At 36.6% G+C, this 16,219-nt stretch overlaps 3 protein-coding genes across 4 annotated transcripts; all 3 read left to right on the top strand.

The window, feature by feature from the left end:
- Positions 1-394: 394 nt before the first annotated feature.
- pxdc1a (PX domain containing 1a) lies at positions 395-11,793 on the top strand. Of its 2 annotated transcripts, XM_087238627.1 has the most exons (6): positions 395-1,349; positions 1,434-1,534; positions 1,630-1,744; positions 3,918-4,017; positions 4,145-4,382; positions 8,687-11,793. In XM_087238627.1, exons 1-5 carry the CDS (start codon positions 1,100-1,102, stop codon positions 4,362-4,364), a joined length of 786 nt encoding a protein of 261 aa, XP_087094753.1. In that variant the 5' UTR covers positions 395-1,099; the 3' UTR covers positions 4,365-4,382; positions 8,687-11,793. The 2 variants fall into 2 exon arrangements, with proteins under 2 accessions (XP_087094753.1, NP_001410480.1); NM_001423551.1 differs by lacking the exon at positions 8,687-11,793 and having other exon boundaries at positions 704-1,349; positions 4,145-4,368.
- Positions 8,602-11,793, top strand: opn4.1 (opsin 4.1). Its single transcript, NM_178289.3, has one exon. It carries the CDS (start codon positions 8,719-8,721, stop codon positions 10,219-10,221), a length of 1,503 nt encoding a protein of 500 aa, NP_840074.2. The 5' UTR covers positions 8,602-8,718; the 3' UTR covers positions 10,222-11,793.
- Positions 11,794-12,108: 315 nt separating this feature from the next.
- tmem53 (transmembrane protein 53) lies at positions 12,109-16,090 on the top strand. The gene is made up of 3 exons (NM_001002637.1): positions 12,109-12,310; positions 12,488-12,591; positions 15,104-16,090. Exons 1-3 carry the CDS (start codon positions 12,256-12,258, stop codon positions 15,788-15,790), a joined length of 846 nt encoding a protein of 281 aa, NP_001002637.1. The 5' UTR covers positions 12,109-12,255; the 3' UTR covers positions 15,791-16,090.
- The last annotated feature ends 129 nt before the right edge of the window (positions 16,091-16,219 follow it).

Here is a 16,219-nt window from a genome sequence, read left to right on the forward strand (position 1 = left end):
TGATTACTGTCAGTGTGAACCAAAATAGGCAGTTCAGCCGATAAATACCATCACATGTACACAATGAATGTATACAGCTCAGCAGGACATTATTATTTTGGGTGTTTAGTATGTTTCATCACAAAATAGTCTTCTCTAAGTGTGAACACGTCCTTGGTTATTTTATACAAAAAAAAGCAAAGGCATGGTTGTAAATAAGAGCAGGTTAAGTTAAGAGATCAGAGTTAAGTCAGGTCATGACTTGAAAAGTTTGTTTGAATAGGTGAATGTGATTTACTCTATTTCAGGGGCTAGTTAATTATAGTTTTAAAATAGTAGGTGATTAAAGGATTGACCCATGATGCAGCAAGTGTAACACTGTGCTTAAAACCACAAGCAAATCCCACTACCAATCCAATAGAAACTGGATTATACCACCTGTTGCTCCACACAGCCAAATTTAACACTATTGCCGAGAACTAGGAGCTAGTTTTATCATCCTCTGGTTTTGTTTTGAACAAATATTTTAGGGAAGTTTATTTTAACGTGTTTTTTTGTTTAACACCAATATTTTTTCTTCAATTAGAAGGAAATGGTGAGAAAATACCTCGCTAATAATGGGTCTTACGAAGTTCTTTTTACAGTAACAGTTAGCGATTTACTTTTACTGCCAGTTTATCTTTTTTCAAACGAGGACCAGCACGATCCGGCGACAACCAATGAGATCGCAGTTTGTGAACAACCGCCTCATACATTTGGATACTTCGGCAGAATTGTAACGCCTACTAGCATCCAACAGGAATAACGGACTCGATGACCTTCATCGATTTAATCGCCGTGTGAAAGCTCTCACTTAAGAACCTCATGATTTCGGGAGAAAGCACACACATCGAGCTTTTAGAGCTCATTATCTGCGGGCGAAGAGAACATGGGAGGGACCTGAAGTTTGTACAACTTGTGTCAGAAGAGACGCAAACTTAGCCCACGCTTTGAAGTGCTCGTTTTGATAGATAATTTGACGCTTTTCTTCGCAGAGGACGACATCTCTTCATTTATTCGTTTGGAAATTTAGTTTAGGAGTAATTCATTGTGTTTAATGTGCTTATGACACGATTCAGTTATGGCAGGTGCCGATAAGGAGATCTCTCCTCACCTGAGCATTAGTGACTGTTGGGTTGTTGGGCTCGAGCGCTTTGCTGTTGGTCCTGCTGGAGAAGAAGAAGAGTTTTTCGAGATTAGGACTGAATGGTCGGACAAAAGCATTACATACTTGAGAAGGCGATATCAAGATATTGTGAAACTTTTTAAGAATTTAAGCAAATCATTTCCAGACGACACAGGACGTTTGTCTCAATCATTGATGATCGAGGGTACGACATTTATGCACATTTATGTCATTTTAAATGACTGAACGGATTGTACACTTAACTATTGATTGTGTTTGCTTTTATCAGCTCTACACAGGATAAAGGAATCAGAAGAAAGCAGTAATGTTGAAACAAGACTAAATGGAGTGGGAAAATTATTGAGAAACATAATCAAAATGCCCAAAAAGGTACTTCTAGAGTAGACTACACACACTATACCAATGATAATTGTATTGATTCCCTGTTGTATGTACAATCCTCACACAAGTAATTTACTTCACAGTTCTCTCAGTCTGAGGCAGTTGTTACATTTTTCAAGACTTCTCCTCTTGACTACACTTTGAAAACTATGTATCAACCAGTCCATCCTCTCCGCCAGAGCGCTGTCACTGTGACTGGTCTGTCTATTTTTTCTTCTTCGTCTTTGTATTTTTATAATTATATATTTTATATATGAAAACTGATATTTGATCTTAAACTTTTAGGCTAATGAATGCTCAGAAATATTAGCCATCCTGCATTATTAGCCCACTTGTATATTTTTTCCCCAAATTCTGTTTAACGGAAAGATTTTTTTCAACTAATTTTTAAAGATATTGGTTTCAATAACCAATTTCTAATGATTGATTTCTTTTATCTTTGCCCTGATGATGGAACACCAAATTTTAACTAGATATTTTTTCAGGACACTAGTATTAAGCTTAAAGAGACATTTAAAGGCTTGACTATGTTAAGTAGGCAAGTTAGGGTACTTTAGATTAGATTAGATTAGATTAGATTAGATTCAACTTTATTGTCATTACACATGTACAAGTACAATGCAACAAAATGCAGTTTAGGTCTAACCAGCAGTGCAATAGGAGCAAGTGCAGGATACAGGTATAAGTTATAAAGTGCAGTTATTGAAAAACTATGGTAATATTTACAGATGGATGTTCTATCAACATTATATACAGGTTTTATTAACTATGACCAGAGATTTACAATAAATGAATATATGTACAGGTTGCTATTAATAATCAGTAGTGTGCAGATAAATATAAATTAAAAATGTATGTGCAGTGGGTGTGTATTACAGATGTACATGTGCAGTGGGTATGTACAGTTCAAATAAGTAAATCAGTGCAATCAATATGGGGGGGGGGGGGGGGGGGTTGTTGGGGGGAGTCAGTGAGGGGCAGAGTTCAAGAGGGAGACAGCTCTGTGGAAAAAGCTATTCCTCAGTCTGCTGGGTTTTGTCTGGGGGAGCCTGAAGCACCTGCCAGAAGGCAGGAGTGAAAACAGTCTGTGAGCAGGGTGAGAGGTGTCCTCAAGAATACTGCGTGCTCGGTGCAGACAGTGTTTCTTCTGGATGTCCTCTATGGCTGGCAGTGTGGTCCCTGTGATGCATTCATAGATATATACATCTATGATCGTGAGTTTTCCTGGATGTCAGTATGTAATTTTTTTTTCAATTACGAAAATTATAATTTTACATCACTTTTCTACATTGATGGATCAGTGACCGCACGGGCATTCCTAACAAAAAGCTTGTGTTTGTGTGTACAGAAATGTACTATTCACCCTCCCTGTTAAATTTGATCTAATCATGTCCTAAAACACAGCTCCTCTCTTGCTTTCACTTCTCATACTGACGGAGGGAGCGATTCGTTTGTGAAAGAATCCCCCGAACGACTCTTTTACTAACGTTAGCCGACAATAATACAAGTTTCTGGCAGCGCAGCATCTCGTTGTCATATTTCTTTTGTATTGTTTACTGATGTTATTTAACAAAACTAGCATAAGCCGAGAGTTTAGTGCGAGTTGGAGCTGCTTTGCCGTATGGTGAATGCAGTAAGTGACTGTTATCATAAATAACGTTACCTGTTTAGCACAAAAGTTCAGAACATACAAAAACAGAAAAAAACTTAACTATGAAATGTTCTGCCGTTGTGCTTTGTGTTCTTTGTTTGCTCGTTACTACACCCGTAGACAGCGCTAAAGTCCTGCATCTTCACGTAATAACACTCTTGACTAGTGCGGTTGAATGACATTTGTCCTGGGAGCACTGTACCAATGTGGCGGCGCTATTGACGCATGCTCAGGGTCCCTATGCGATATCTAGTGTATATATCTATGTGATGCGTTGGGCAGTTTTCACCACCCGCTGCAGTGCCTTACGCTCAGCAACAGAGCAGCTTCCATACCAGACTGTGACGCAGTTGGTCAAGATGCTTCCTATTGTGCAGCGGTAGAAGTTCACCAAGACGGCTGATAAAAGCTGGTTCTTCTTAAGTTGCCTTAAGAAGAATAGGCGCTTAGGCAAATTATTGTATTACAATAGTTCGTTCTGTAGACAATTGAAAATAAATGTTGCTTAAATGGGCTAATGTTGACTTTAAAATAGTTTAAAGAAAATAAAAACTCCTTTTATTCCAGCTAAATAGAACAAGTCTAGAAGAATAAAGTATTATTGGAAATACTGTGAAAATTTCCTGCTATGTTAAACATCATTTGTGAAATATTTTAAAAAGATTTTTGACTTCAGCTGTATAAATAATATATTATGTGCCTGACTTAACTTTTTTACAGATGTCAGAAGGGCAAATGGGTTTTGTTTGGCCAACACAGAAACCGTTATTTTTGATCCATATTTACTAGCAGAAGAAGCAAAATTATCTTCAAAGCACAGGTGAGAATCTCATAGATCATCCTCATCTTTGTCCTCTGTTATGTTGTTTTCCATGTGTGAGATAAACATGGAATGAATCGAAATAAATGTGTCTGTACTATGTATGTTTCTTTGTTTGTTTTTTCAGCACATCTAGATCTGACATTGAGTCCCAGATATGGACTGGGACAAGAATTCAAAATGGGATCAGATATGTGAAGGAAACTGTGCACAAGCCTGGAAAGAGCTTCGGGAGTCCTGATGCCGCTGAAAGTAACAACAGAGAGCGTCAACCGAAAAAATCACAGATTACCAGCAACATGACCTACCTCCACCTACAAGCCTGTGAGACAGACATCCTGGAATGACATAAAGCACTTGACCAAGTAATTACTGCTTTCTAGTTTGAAAGACTTCAAAAATAGTATATGAATAAATAATAAAAATATGATTTTTTTTAATTAAGCCTTTTTAGAATGTTTTTATTAAAAAACAATCTTTCTAGATATTATATTATATTATATTATATTATATTATATTATATTATATTATATTATATTATATTATATTATATTATATTATATTATATTATTCATTTTCTTTTCGGCTTGATCCCTTTATTAATCTGGGGTCACCACAGCAGAATGAACTGCCAACGTAACCAGCACATGTTTTACACAGCGGATGCCCTTTCAGCTGCAACCTATCAATGGCAAACATTCATGCATTCCTGTTCACACACATACAATACGGACAATTTAGCTTACCCAATTCACCAAAAGTGCATGTATTTAGACTTGTGGGGGGAAACCCACATGAACACATGGAGAACATGCAGACCCAGCCGAGGCTCGATCCAGTCACCTTCTTGCTGTGAGGCGACAGCGCTACCCATTTCGCCATCAGGCTGCCATTTTATATTATATTATATTATATTATATTATATTATATTATATTATATTATATTATATTATATTATATTATTTTATATTATATTATATTATATTATATTATATTATATTATATTATATTATATTATATTATATTATATTATATTATATCATTCATTCATTCATCCATTCATTCATTCATTCATTCATTCATTCATTTTCTTGTCGGCTTAGTCCCTTTATTAATCCGGGGTCGCCACAGCGGAATGAACCGCCAACTTTTCCAGCAAGTTTTTACGCAGTGGATGCCCTTCCAGCCACAACCCATCTCTGGAAAACATCCACACACACATTCACATGCACACACTCATACACTACGGACAATTTAGCCTACCCAATTCACCTGTACCGCATGTCTTTGGACTGTGGGGGAAACCGGAACACCCGGCGGAAACCCACGTGAATGCAGGGAGAACATGCAAACTCCACACAAAAATGCCAACCGAGCCGAGGCTCGAACCAGCGACCTTCTTGCTGTGAGGCGACAGCACTACCTACTGCGCCACTGCTTCGCCTATATTATATTATATTATATTATATTATATTATATTATATTATATTATATTATATTATATTATATTATATTATATTATATTATATTATATTATATCATATCATATAGACCCTTTTCACATTTCCGGGCTTCTCAGTAGTGGAAGGCGTCTTAGTTGGATAAACTTAGAGAGCAGTGAAACTGTACAACAAATAACTATTTTACAATCATATTTGCTGAAAAAATAAAAGGAAAATGCTACGATGATGTTATCAGGAGTTTTAGAAAAAAGGAAAAAAATTGTGTGAGATTGATGATGGCAGCTAGAGGAGAGAATAATATCAAATGTATTCTCAGCCTCATGGACGCTGAATTAGAAACACCTTGCAAGCTGTAATTGGTTTCTGTAATTTGACGCAAAGATGATATAATACATTCATAAATGCATATAAATGTTGATACATTTAAAAAAAATTGAAATATAAAAAAATTTCAAGGATTTAAGATTACAATGACTGTTAAATGCGTCATAACAGTCTTGTGTAAAGGGTCCATTATATTTTATTTTATTTTGTTTTTTTATTATGGTGGTTCATTTCGCTGTGGCGACCCCTGATGAATAAAGGGACTAAGCTGAAGGAAAATTAATGAATGAATATTAAATTATATTATGTACATGATAAATATTTTAAGTGATGATATCTGCAATGTTAATAAAAAAAGAACTAGCTCTAAGTAATTTTTTTACACTAAGGGTAAATTTACACAAAACCATTTTGACATAAAAAGAGAACACTTTTTAATGCGTTTTGCAGATTCATTTACACAATAACTAGTGTCCTGAAAACATAAACTTTAAAAAACAAGTTTTCTCAGACATGTGCGAGCAAAAATCTGTTTGACAACAACTGGCATTTACAAATAACTCAAATAATTTAGTTAATAAGTGATATCTTGAACAGTATAATTACTGTTTATGAATTGAAAAATAAAGTTTTACTCTATGGCTAAGTATGTTTACATTCAAACACCACACGATATATGCTTGGTGAATGTTAAATATCAAATCTTTTGGCACTAACGGGTTCCACTCTTTTTTTAAGGCTATAAAAATGGGAATATGCTCTCATTCAGATGCTCTGATCAAGACTGATGTTGGATGATTGGGCCTGACTTGAATTTGCTGTTCTAGTTTATCCCACAGGTGTTCAGTGGGGTTCGGATCTAGGCTTTTGTGTAGGCCTGTCAAGCCTTTTTCTCAGTGATTAATTAATTTATAGGCCTCAATTTATGCACAATAGGGACATTATGATGCTGTATGGTGAAAAAGCCCTTTCCAAATTGTTGTTGCCAACTTTCGAGGCACACTATTTTGAAGAATGTTATTGTATTGTAAATGTTCCTGCTTGGAATTTACATCTGGTTAATTAGAAGAGACAATGTTTGCATACTTTTTGCCATTTATTGCCATTATAATTTCAGTAAAACTCAATTAGAGATTAAAATAAACTAAATTGAGTTTTAATAATGACTGGAGAGATAAACGCAACTGTTTTTTTTTTTAAGTAGGTCAAGTCCCTGTAGTGAAACACATTGAAAGCTATAGGCTGATCATTATTTAACTGGAACAGAGAGAATCATTGCAGTCCACGTTCAGGTCAGTGAGCAGTTCCCATGATGAGGGATGTTAATCAGTCCTTATTGGAAGAGTCATTGTGCTCCACTTTTGCATTGCATAAATTGATTTGGCTCACTGCATCCACTCAGACAATCTATACACCCTTGTTTTTGGTCAAAAAACTTTTTTCCCTCACCAACAAATACCCTAATTTACTTTTCTAAACAACAGAGTGGAAGCATTTTTGTAGCTAATGAGTTCCAAAAATCGAAATAGCTTTCACGCTCTACATTTTCTACTGGTGACCTCTTTACTCCGCATAGGGTTATCTAACATTACAAAATAAACAATCTAACTTCTAATTATGAATATGGGGCATTTATATTGACATATGAGGACATTTCATTCTCAGTGCTGTTTATTCTTTATAGGATTCATAATTTTGTACACAATCAAATTTTACTCAAAAAATACTCAAAGCTCATAGAAAAAGCCTTAAATATTTTTATTTTCCTATTCTTATAAATATTTCTTATTAAAATATTAGATTTTTTTGTTATGTCATAATAATCCTATTACTTATTTTCACTTAATAAACATTCAATGCATATTCGTTGTGTTTTAAAAAGGTGTTCTTCAATATCTTTAATATTATGTTACATTATTGTTTTTAGAAAATGCTTGGTGTTATATTGATGTTTTTTTATTGTACTGCACTTTGCACTTTAGTTTTGGAATTGAAAATTGCTATACATATAAATTTGTATGACTTAGTGGTTAGCACTGTTGCCTCACAGCAAAAAAGTCACTAGTTCAAGTCCTGGCTGGGCCAGTCAGCAATTCTGTGTGAAGTTTGCATGTTCTCCCCAAGTTCGTGTGGGTTCTCCTCCGGGTGCTCTTGAGTGTGAATGCAAGAGTGTATGTGTGTTTCCCAATACTGGGTTTTGGATTGAAGGGCATCTGCTGTGTAAAGCAACAACTATGCAACTATGCCGGAATAGTTGTCGGTTCATTTCGCTGTGGCGACCACTGATAAAAAAGGGCCTAAGCTGAAGGAAAATGAATGAATAAATATCTGATATGCCAAGTATTACAGGGCAATATTAGCATGCAACTGATCAATTTTATAATAAAGCAGAATGATCCTAATAAAACAAAACATATAAAGTTTACTAAAACAATTTCTTGAAAAACTGGGTATTTTACATGTTCTTTTGTTGTTTTGTTGACCTCCATTGCCCTCATTTGTGAGTCACTTCAGATAAAAGTGTCTGCCAGATGATTAAATGTAAATGGGTTAGCAATATATGTAATATTTAATATCCAAATGATTTCAACAAGATCAAAATTTTGATCATTTTTAATTCAAGCATTTTAATTTTAATTTATTTGAGCATTTTTATCATTATCATAGGCCAAGTGACAGTTTTTGATCACTACAATAGGCCAAGCTTTAGAGTACTTACTGATCAATAATAACTTTGTGGTGTATTGATTAGTATATAAAAAGCTAATGCAGTGAGCTGACATTCACAGACTGTCACAGAGAGCATAACAGAACTGTTTGTTATTTAATCCCTTTGTTCCACTTCTCTTAAAAGATTTATCTTTACTTTTTGTACACAACAGATATACAACACGAAAACATCAACCTGCTCAGCATGAGCCATCACTCTTCATGGAGAGGGCATCACTGTGCCCCTGGAGACATCAACTGCACCGCAGGCTTTAAGGAATCTTTGGGAAGCAGAAACTACAAGTTGCTCCATGTGCCTGTCCATGGGCCAACCCACAGCCACCACCATGATCCTCCACACCCTTTCCCCACCGTGGATGTTCCGGATCATGCCCACTACATCATCGGCTCTGTTATCTTAATAGTCGGCATCACCGGAGTGATTGGAAATGCACTGGTGGTCTATGTATTCTGCCGGAGCCGTACTCTTCGCACCGCTGGAAACATGTTTATAGTGAACCTAGCTGTGGCTGATTTCTTAATGTCCGTCACCCAGTCTCCTGTGTTCTTTGCAGCCAGTTTACACAGGCGCTGGGTATTTGGCGAGCGCCCTTGCGAGCTCTACGCCTTCTGCGGTGCCCTCTTTGGAATCTGCTCCATGATGACTTTGACCGCTATCGCTGCTGATCGTTGTCTCGCCATAACTCAGCCTCTCGCCCTAGTAAGCAGAGTTAGCCGACGCAAAGCTGGAGCTGTGTTGGTCGTTGTGTGGCTCTACTCCCTGGGTTGGAGCCTTCCGCCTTTCTTTGGCTGGAGTGCTTATGTCCCTGAGGGGCTTCAGACGTCTTGTTCTTGGGATTACATGACCTTCACCCCATCAGTGCGTGCGTACACCATCCTCCTCTTTGTTTTTGTATTCTTCATCCCACTAGGCATTATAGGCAGCTGCTACTTCGCAATTTTTCAAACAATCCGAGCAGCGGGGAAGGAAATTCGAGAGCTGGATTGCGGGGAAACGCACAAGGTGTATGAACGCATGCAGAACGAATGGAAGATGGCGAAAGTCGCTCTTGTAGTCATTGTGCTTTTTATTATATCCTGGTCGCCCTATTCTGTGGTGGCTCTCACCGCTACGGCTGGTTATTCCCATTTCCTGACTCCCTATATGAATTCAGTACCTGCTGTGATTGCCAAGGCTTCAGCCATCCATAATCCAATCATCTACGCCATTACGCATCCAAAGTATCGTGTGGCTATCGCCCGTTACATTCCGGTACTTCGTCCCATCTTGCGTGTGAAAGAGAAGGACCTTCGTTCCTCTTTTAGCTCTGGCAGTGTTAGTTCTCGTCGTCCAACCCTCACCAGTCAGTGCTCTTTGGGGGTTAGCATGGGCAATGCTGCACGAGCTAATGGCCGCTGGGGGAAGACGCGATTGTCTTCTGCCTCTGATAGTGATTCTTGCTGGACTGAGAGTGAGGCCGATGGTTCCAGTGTCAGTTCCCTGACCTTCGGTCGTCGTGTTTCCACAGAAATCTCTACAGATACTGTCATTCTCTCATCTGGATCAAGTGTTAGCAATGCTAGTGGGCAGAAATCTGAGAGGGCACACAAAGTTATAAGTGTACCAGTGCCGTCTATTACTTTTGAAACGGATGCAGCAGACGGGGAATCTCTGTCTGATGGGAAGGCTTTGCTTGGAGGGAACTAAAGAAATGATACTGCACTTCGTTTGATTCTAATTTCCTTAGTAGTAGAAACAGTAGTACTATTAATAGTAGTACTATTATTTTTGATTCTGAATATATAATCTTATATTTTTCTTCACTCTGCACGTTGTAAGTAAAGCCCTGGTCAGATCACACAAAATTGTTGCGACTTCCTTGATGTAGGGTCTCGTGGGGATTCTAAATGACAAATAGGCGTTGTGACTCAAGATTTAACCGTTTCTCTTGCGTAATGTTGCATAGTTCACGACAACTGATACATGCCTGCAACGCCTTACAACACAGAAAGTCTAGCATGTTTAATTTTTTCTCATTCTTTATGACGAGTTCTGTCACGTAGATGACACTGCAATAAGACCACATCATTTCTTGTTTATATCAGTGGGTGCTGCCGTTAATGCGCCGATAAGGTAATCAAAAAATAGACTGCATATTTACTTATGAGTGGGTCACGGGTGGATAAGATCAATCGTTATTGGTTATGCAAACGTTAACTACCTTTTCTAAAATATTAAGGTGTTTTAAGCAATTTTATCTGACAAACTGGCACAATTATGCAGACTTCTTCATTCTCACAACGAGTTTCTGAGTTCTCTCATCCTTCCAACAAACTTTGTTCTTCCGAGGTAATCTGGAAACATGTTTATCTGCGAATACATTGTAAAAGCATTTCCTGCTTATTCAAATTTGTCATTAACAGTGAAAACAGTTTAATATAGGTTTCTCTAAAACTGTGAATATTTCACTTTAATTTTATTTAGGCTAGATTATTATTTTATTTAACAAACCAACACAATATCACGGCAATTCATGTTTTGAAGCGCTTCACCTCAGATGTCATTTGTTATTCTTGTTTATAGATAACTGACCGACAAAAGATTATTAAAAACATTAAAATTATAGCAAACGAAATTAGTTTCAAAAAGATTTTTTTTTCAAGAAAAATATACAAATTATATTTTTGTTTGTGCTCTCCACTACTCAACTATACGGGTGGATGATTTGTTTCACTCTGAGGAAAATAAGGATTTAATGAAGGCTTTACTGTGATTGTATCACATATTTGCTAATGGGGTGTCACGGTGGCGCAGTGGGTAGCACAATCGCCTCACAGCAAGATGGTTACTGGTTTAAGCACCCGCTGGGTCAGTTGGCATTTCTGTGTGGAGTTTGCATGTTCCTCCTGTAGTGTATATGTGTGTGAATGAGAGTGTATGGGTGTTTCCCAGTGATTGGTTGCAGCTGGAAGGGCATCCGTTGCGTAAAACATATGCTGGATAATTTGGCGGTTCATTCCGCTGTGGTGACCCCTGATTAATAAAAAAATGTGTGATTTGACCTGGGCTTATCTTGTAACTTGGTAGTTTTTTTTCAATTAGTGTAGGATTTTTCTTTCATCAAATGTATAAATTTGTTTATTTGTTTCTATGCAATAAAATCGGAATAATCTAGATGTATTTCAAATATTTAAAAATTCTTGTTTGTATTTCAATAGTTTGATTAATGTATGTAAATGTTTGACATAATATTTATTTAAATAAAACAGCACACAAATATATCATGAGTAACCTTGCTTCATTTCTGATGTTTTTCATAATGTTCCGTTTTCACATTAATTGTTTAATTTCTTACTGTCTTTCTTTGTACATATTTCTATACTGACAAAAGCACATTTAAAATGTATGAGCTTCATTCCATTATAAAAAAATAACATTTCATAGATATTGTCGCAGAAATGTTAAATATTATTTCATTTCTTGCATGATCAACTTTTAGTAAATCTATTGTTGAAGGCGCCTTTGATTGACTTTTATTTTGAATTCGTCTGTCACTTGTAAATCGTGACCCGGATGTTGTATGTAACAATGAGACGCTGATGTTGTCTTGTTCATTCGTGCAGTATTATCGTGTGTGCTGTGTGTGTCTGTCCTCTCAGCAGCGCAACCAGAGTGAAACACGACACTCATTTGAAGTGAATTATTAATGGCAGACAGACGATTGTGGAAATAATTGCCAATATGGGGGATGATGACTTAGACTACAACATAGTTTTTTCAGAGGCACTGATCTCAGGTGAGAATGACAGCAGCACTGGTTTATCTTGTTTGACAGTAAATGCATGGAAGCCTGCAATCGATGATTATAACCTTGGTAGAACTGAAGTCGCTATATTGGAGAGCTGTAACAATACTTTTGGTGTGATTATCAGTGGATTCATGTTGTTTGGACACATTATTCATGTCTTGACAGAGAAACACTGGCGTGGATCGAAGGAGCCAGTCGTTATTCTGCTGGGCTGGGCGGGCAGCAGAGACAAGCACCTCGCCAAATACAGCTCTATTTACAACGAACAGGTGAAATAGTTTATTAAAATTTTTCAAAATATAAATATGTTAGTGTTTTTCTTTTCAGTTATCGATCATTTTGAACCTCTACCCTTGAAAGAGAAAGTAAACTGACTCTTAAACGCATTATCTATCTATCTATCTATCTATCTATCTATCTATCTATCTCATACACTGTTTTTAAAAAATAAAGGCATATTGACAAATGACTCGATGAAAAACATTTTCATTCCACAAAATGTAAAGGTTTTTTAGATTATGAAAATTTTCTTCAGTCTACTAAAATATTAAGGTAAAGTAGTTTTTTTATATTCGCACATTCAGAATTTCTTCTTAATAATATTTCAGTTAAGTATTATCTGAAAATTCTAAATAAGGAAATCCTATTATCAGCCAGTGACCATCAGAGTACAACATTGTTCACAGTCAATTAAATAGTGCTAATGTTGTTTTGAAGTCATACTTGCATGCAATTTCAGACCCATTATTCAAATTAACTTGATAAACAATATAGGGAATCCGTTAAATGAACGAATATGGTAATATAAAACCAACTTTGCCTCAGTTACAAAAATAGGATTCTTTGAAAAACTTTCTACTAAAAGGTGTAATTGCAGTGAAAAAAAACTTTTTGCTTCTTTGCTTTTACTTGTAAGCAAGTTTCATCTTTCTAATGTTTTATAACTTTGCAAAGTATTAAATTATAACTGAGAAAGCTTTATTAGAACTGTGATGTCAAAACGTTTAACAATAAGTGCTCATGGGTAGCTTAAATAATGTGTCGGTGCTTTTTGGGTAAGGTTTTCAATAAAATAAACACCAAAGTCCAAGGCACTCGAAAAATGTGGGGAATTTTTTTTTAAAAGCTATTCATGTCAATAAAGGCTTTTAACATTTTTTCCACATTTATCGAGTACCTTGGACTGACTTGCTGTTTAAAAAAGTTTTATGCAATGATAATTGTAATTAAATGTTTCACTCTTTTAACAACTAGGACAGTAGTAGGAAAGTACACCCCACTATAACTGCTGTAATGATGACCCGATGACTCAAAGGAATTATATCACTTTAGGAACTTTTTTTTAAAATCTAATAATGAATGTTAAAAACATTGACCGCCAATCAGCCTCTTGTTTATTTTAAACCCACCATTTTTTTATTTTGTTTTATGATGTAGAAAAAGTTATATACGTTTCACAAGTGTGCAAAATATGCCTGTTAAGTTTCAGCTCAAAATACCTCACACATATTTTCTATAATACCATAATCAAAATCATATCTCTTTAAATGCAAATACACTTCTTCTCCCTGCCTTCCATTCTTAATAGATACAATAGGGTATATGCAGAAAGACTTAATTTCAGTAACCAAGTTATACCGTTTCCGGTGAACTCTATGCCCTTACAAAATCGCCACGTTTAAGGTCTGTTTTTTTTAAAAACCAATGATCTTTACTGCCTGATTGATGTACAATAGAAAGTGGGTTTCAGAATGTACAAAAAGCACTGCATTAAATTATTTTCTCGACATGTCTTTAAAACATGCAGTGCTCAGCATAATAAAGTGCACCCCATTTTGAAAATGAATATTTGAATCCATTTCTCAGTGAATATAGGGAATGTATTTTAGTGCATTTAACAAAACAGATTTATTAAACAGATATATTTATTAAATTAACTTTTTAGTCACAAAACATATTTAGAAATTGAAAGACGATACAATTAAATTCAAGCAAAATATTGCTAAAAATTTGCAACCTACAAAATTTCAACAAAATATTTAAATTGTTTTGCTTCTCTTGATTTTTCCTTTTTTTATTTGTATTGAATATTTTTCTATAGCATACATTTGGGTGTACTAGTTTTTGGACCGTTATCGTAAGTTGTTTTGTTAGATAACCTCTAGATTTGTGCTAGCCTGCTGAACCTAATGGCGCAAACAAATTTTCATCTTGTTTTACACTTATATGCTTAAGACTATTTAACTGATTATATTTTAATTCACAATTAGCTGATGGTGGGAGGAAACTGGGTAAACCCACGCAAGCATGTAGACTTTGCACAATAATGTTGACTGGTCTGGTAAGGACTTGAACCAGTGACTTTCTTGCTGTGAGGCAACAGTGCTAACCAATGGGGCACCTTGCTGCCCTATCTAGGAAAAAGGAGGAAGAGTAGGGATGGAGGGGGGAGGGGGGTATTAACTCTGGTTATTTATAGTGAGTTAGGAATCATCTGATTGGTGCAACGTGTGTCAGCGCATGCTTTACCAGCTATGTTCAATCATAAGCACGTGATCTGCTCGAAATTAGTTTATAAATACACTTCACTTAAATTACAATGTTGGGGCTGTAAAAGGAACTGTATAAAATTGAAAAAAGTCACATTAACCGTTCACCGGAAGTTTATTAGTAGGGGAAGAAACACTAGCTGTGCATATACCCTGTATGTTATAAAAGAAGTCAATCCCGTCAAGGTCAAAGTTTGTAATATGATTATAACATCTTATCATTTCTCCACAGGGTTGTACGACTCTACGCTACACGGCTCCTTTAAAGACGGTTTTTATTTCAGAATCATTGGGCTACAAGGAGCTAAGAAGCACTGCACACAAACTACTCGAACTTCTGTATGACTACGAGGTGGAAAACAACCCGATCTTCTTCCATGTGTTCAGCAACGGGGGCTTCATGCTTTACCGCTACATGGTTGAGTTGCTGCACAGTCACAAGCAGTTCAGCACTCTGTGTGTGGTGGGCACAGTTGTGGACAGTGCTCCGGGCAGCCAAAACGTCGTAGGGGCCCTCAGAGCACTCAAAACCACTTTAGGGCCCAAAGTGAACGTGCTACTGCAGTACTTCCTCCTGGCACTGTTTGCTGTTGCGGTTTTCCTCCTCAGGATTGTTTTGTATCCCTTGACCAAGTATTTTCACAGGAACCACTATGATGCTATGATGGAGCATCCAGCGCCGTGGCCTCAGATGTATCTCTATTCCAGAGCAGACCGCGTGATCCGCTACAGGGACGTGGAGAAGATGGTGAAAGGGTTGCAGGAGAAAGGGCTGATGGTTGAAAGTTTTGATTTCATCACCCCTGCACACGTGAGCCTGTTCAGAGACTGTCCCGAGGACTATTCTAATAGATGCAGGACGTTTCTGAGCCACTGCATGACTACTTCAGAGGAGATCTTGATGAAAAAGCATCACTAATTATGCAGTTCATGACTGGCTCATTAATATACTCGCTGTACACTTTTTTTATCGTGTACAAACTACCCTATTTGTGAAATAAAAGCACTGCTGTTTAATATAATCAACTTATCTCAAGCCGTACATGAGGTTTTTAACAGGGGTCTACAACAACTTATCTCCGAAGTATTTTTGTCTTATGCTGTGAAATGATTTGTAAATTAGGGAGTTGTTGATTTGTAACATTGAGATTTTTAGATATTGTGTACGAGTAATTTTTTGTTGTCTAGACATTGTGAATGAATAAATTAATATATTTGACTGATGTGCCTTCCTTGAATAAAAGCTTCTGTTAACTAAACTGAATCAAAGTCAACTTTTCCAAAGGGAAGTCAGTGTTGAAGGTGAGCGGCACGGTTGACTTGGTTGTGGAAAAGCTGTGACCGACTG

Source organism: Danio rerio, chromosome 2, assembly GCF_052040795.2.
Source record: "Danio rerio strain M-AB ecotype USA chromosome 2, GRCz13ab, whole genome shotgun sequence".
NCBI classification, from domain to species: domain Eukaryota; kingdom Metazoa; phylum Chordata; class Actinopteri; order Cypriniformes; family Danionidae; genus Danio; species Danio rerio.

Coding starts and splice junctions, on each gene's coding strand:
- pxdc1a (XM_087238627.1), top strand. CDS start 1,100: ATGGCAGGTGCCGATAAGGAGATCTCTCCTCACCTGAGCATTAGTGAC. Junction 1,745..3,917: donor GAGCGCTGTCACTGTGACTG/GTCTGTCTATTT, acceptor ACTTTTTTACAG/ATGTCAGAAGGGCAAATGGG. Junction 4,018..4,144: donor AAATTATCTTCAAAGCACAG/GTGAGAATCTCA, acceptor TTGTTTTTTCAG/CACATCTAGATCTGACATTG.
- opn4.1 (NM_178289.3), top strand. CDS start 8,719: ATGAGCCATCACTCTTCATGGAGAGGGCATCACTGTGCCCCTGGAGAC.
- tmem53 (NM_001002637.1), top strand. CDS start 12,256: ATGGGGGATGATGACTTAGACTACAACATAGTTTTTTCAGAGGCACTG. Junction 12,311..12,487: donor TTCAGAGGCACTGATCTCAG/GTGAGAATGACA, acceptor ATGTCTTGACAG/AGAAACACTGGCGTGGATCG. Junction 12,592..15,103: donor GCTCTATTTACAACGAACAG/GTGAAATAGTTT, acceptor ATTTCTCCACAG/GGTTGTACGACTCTACGCTA.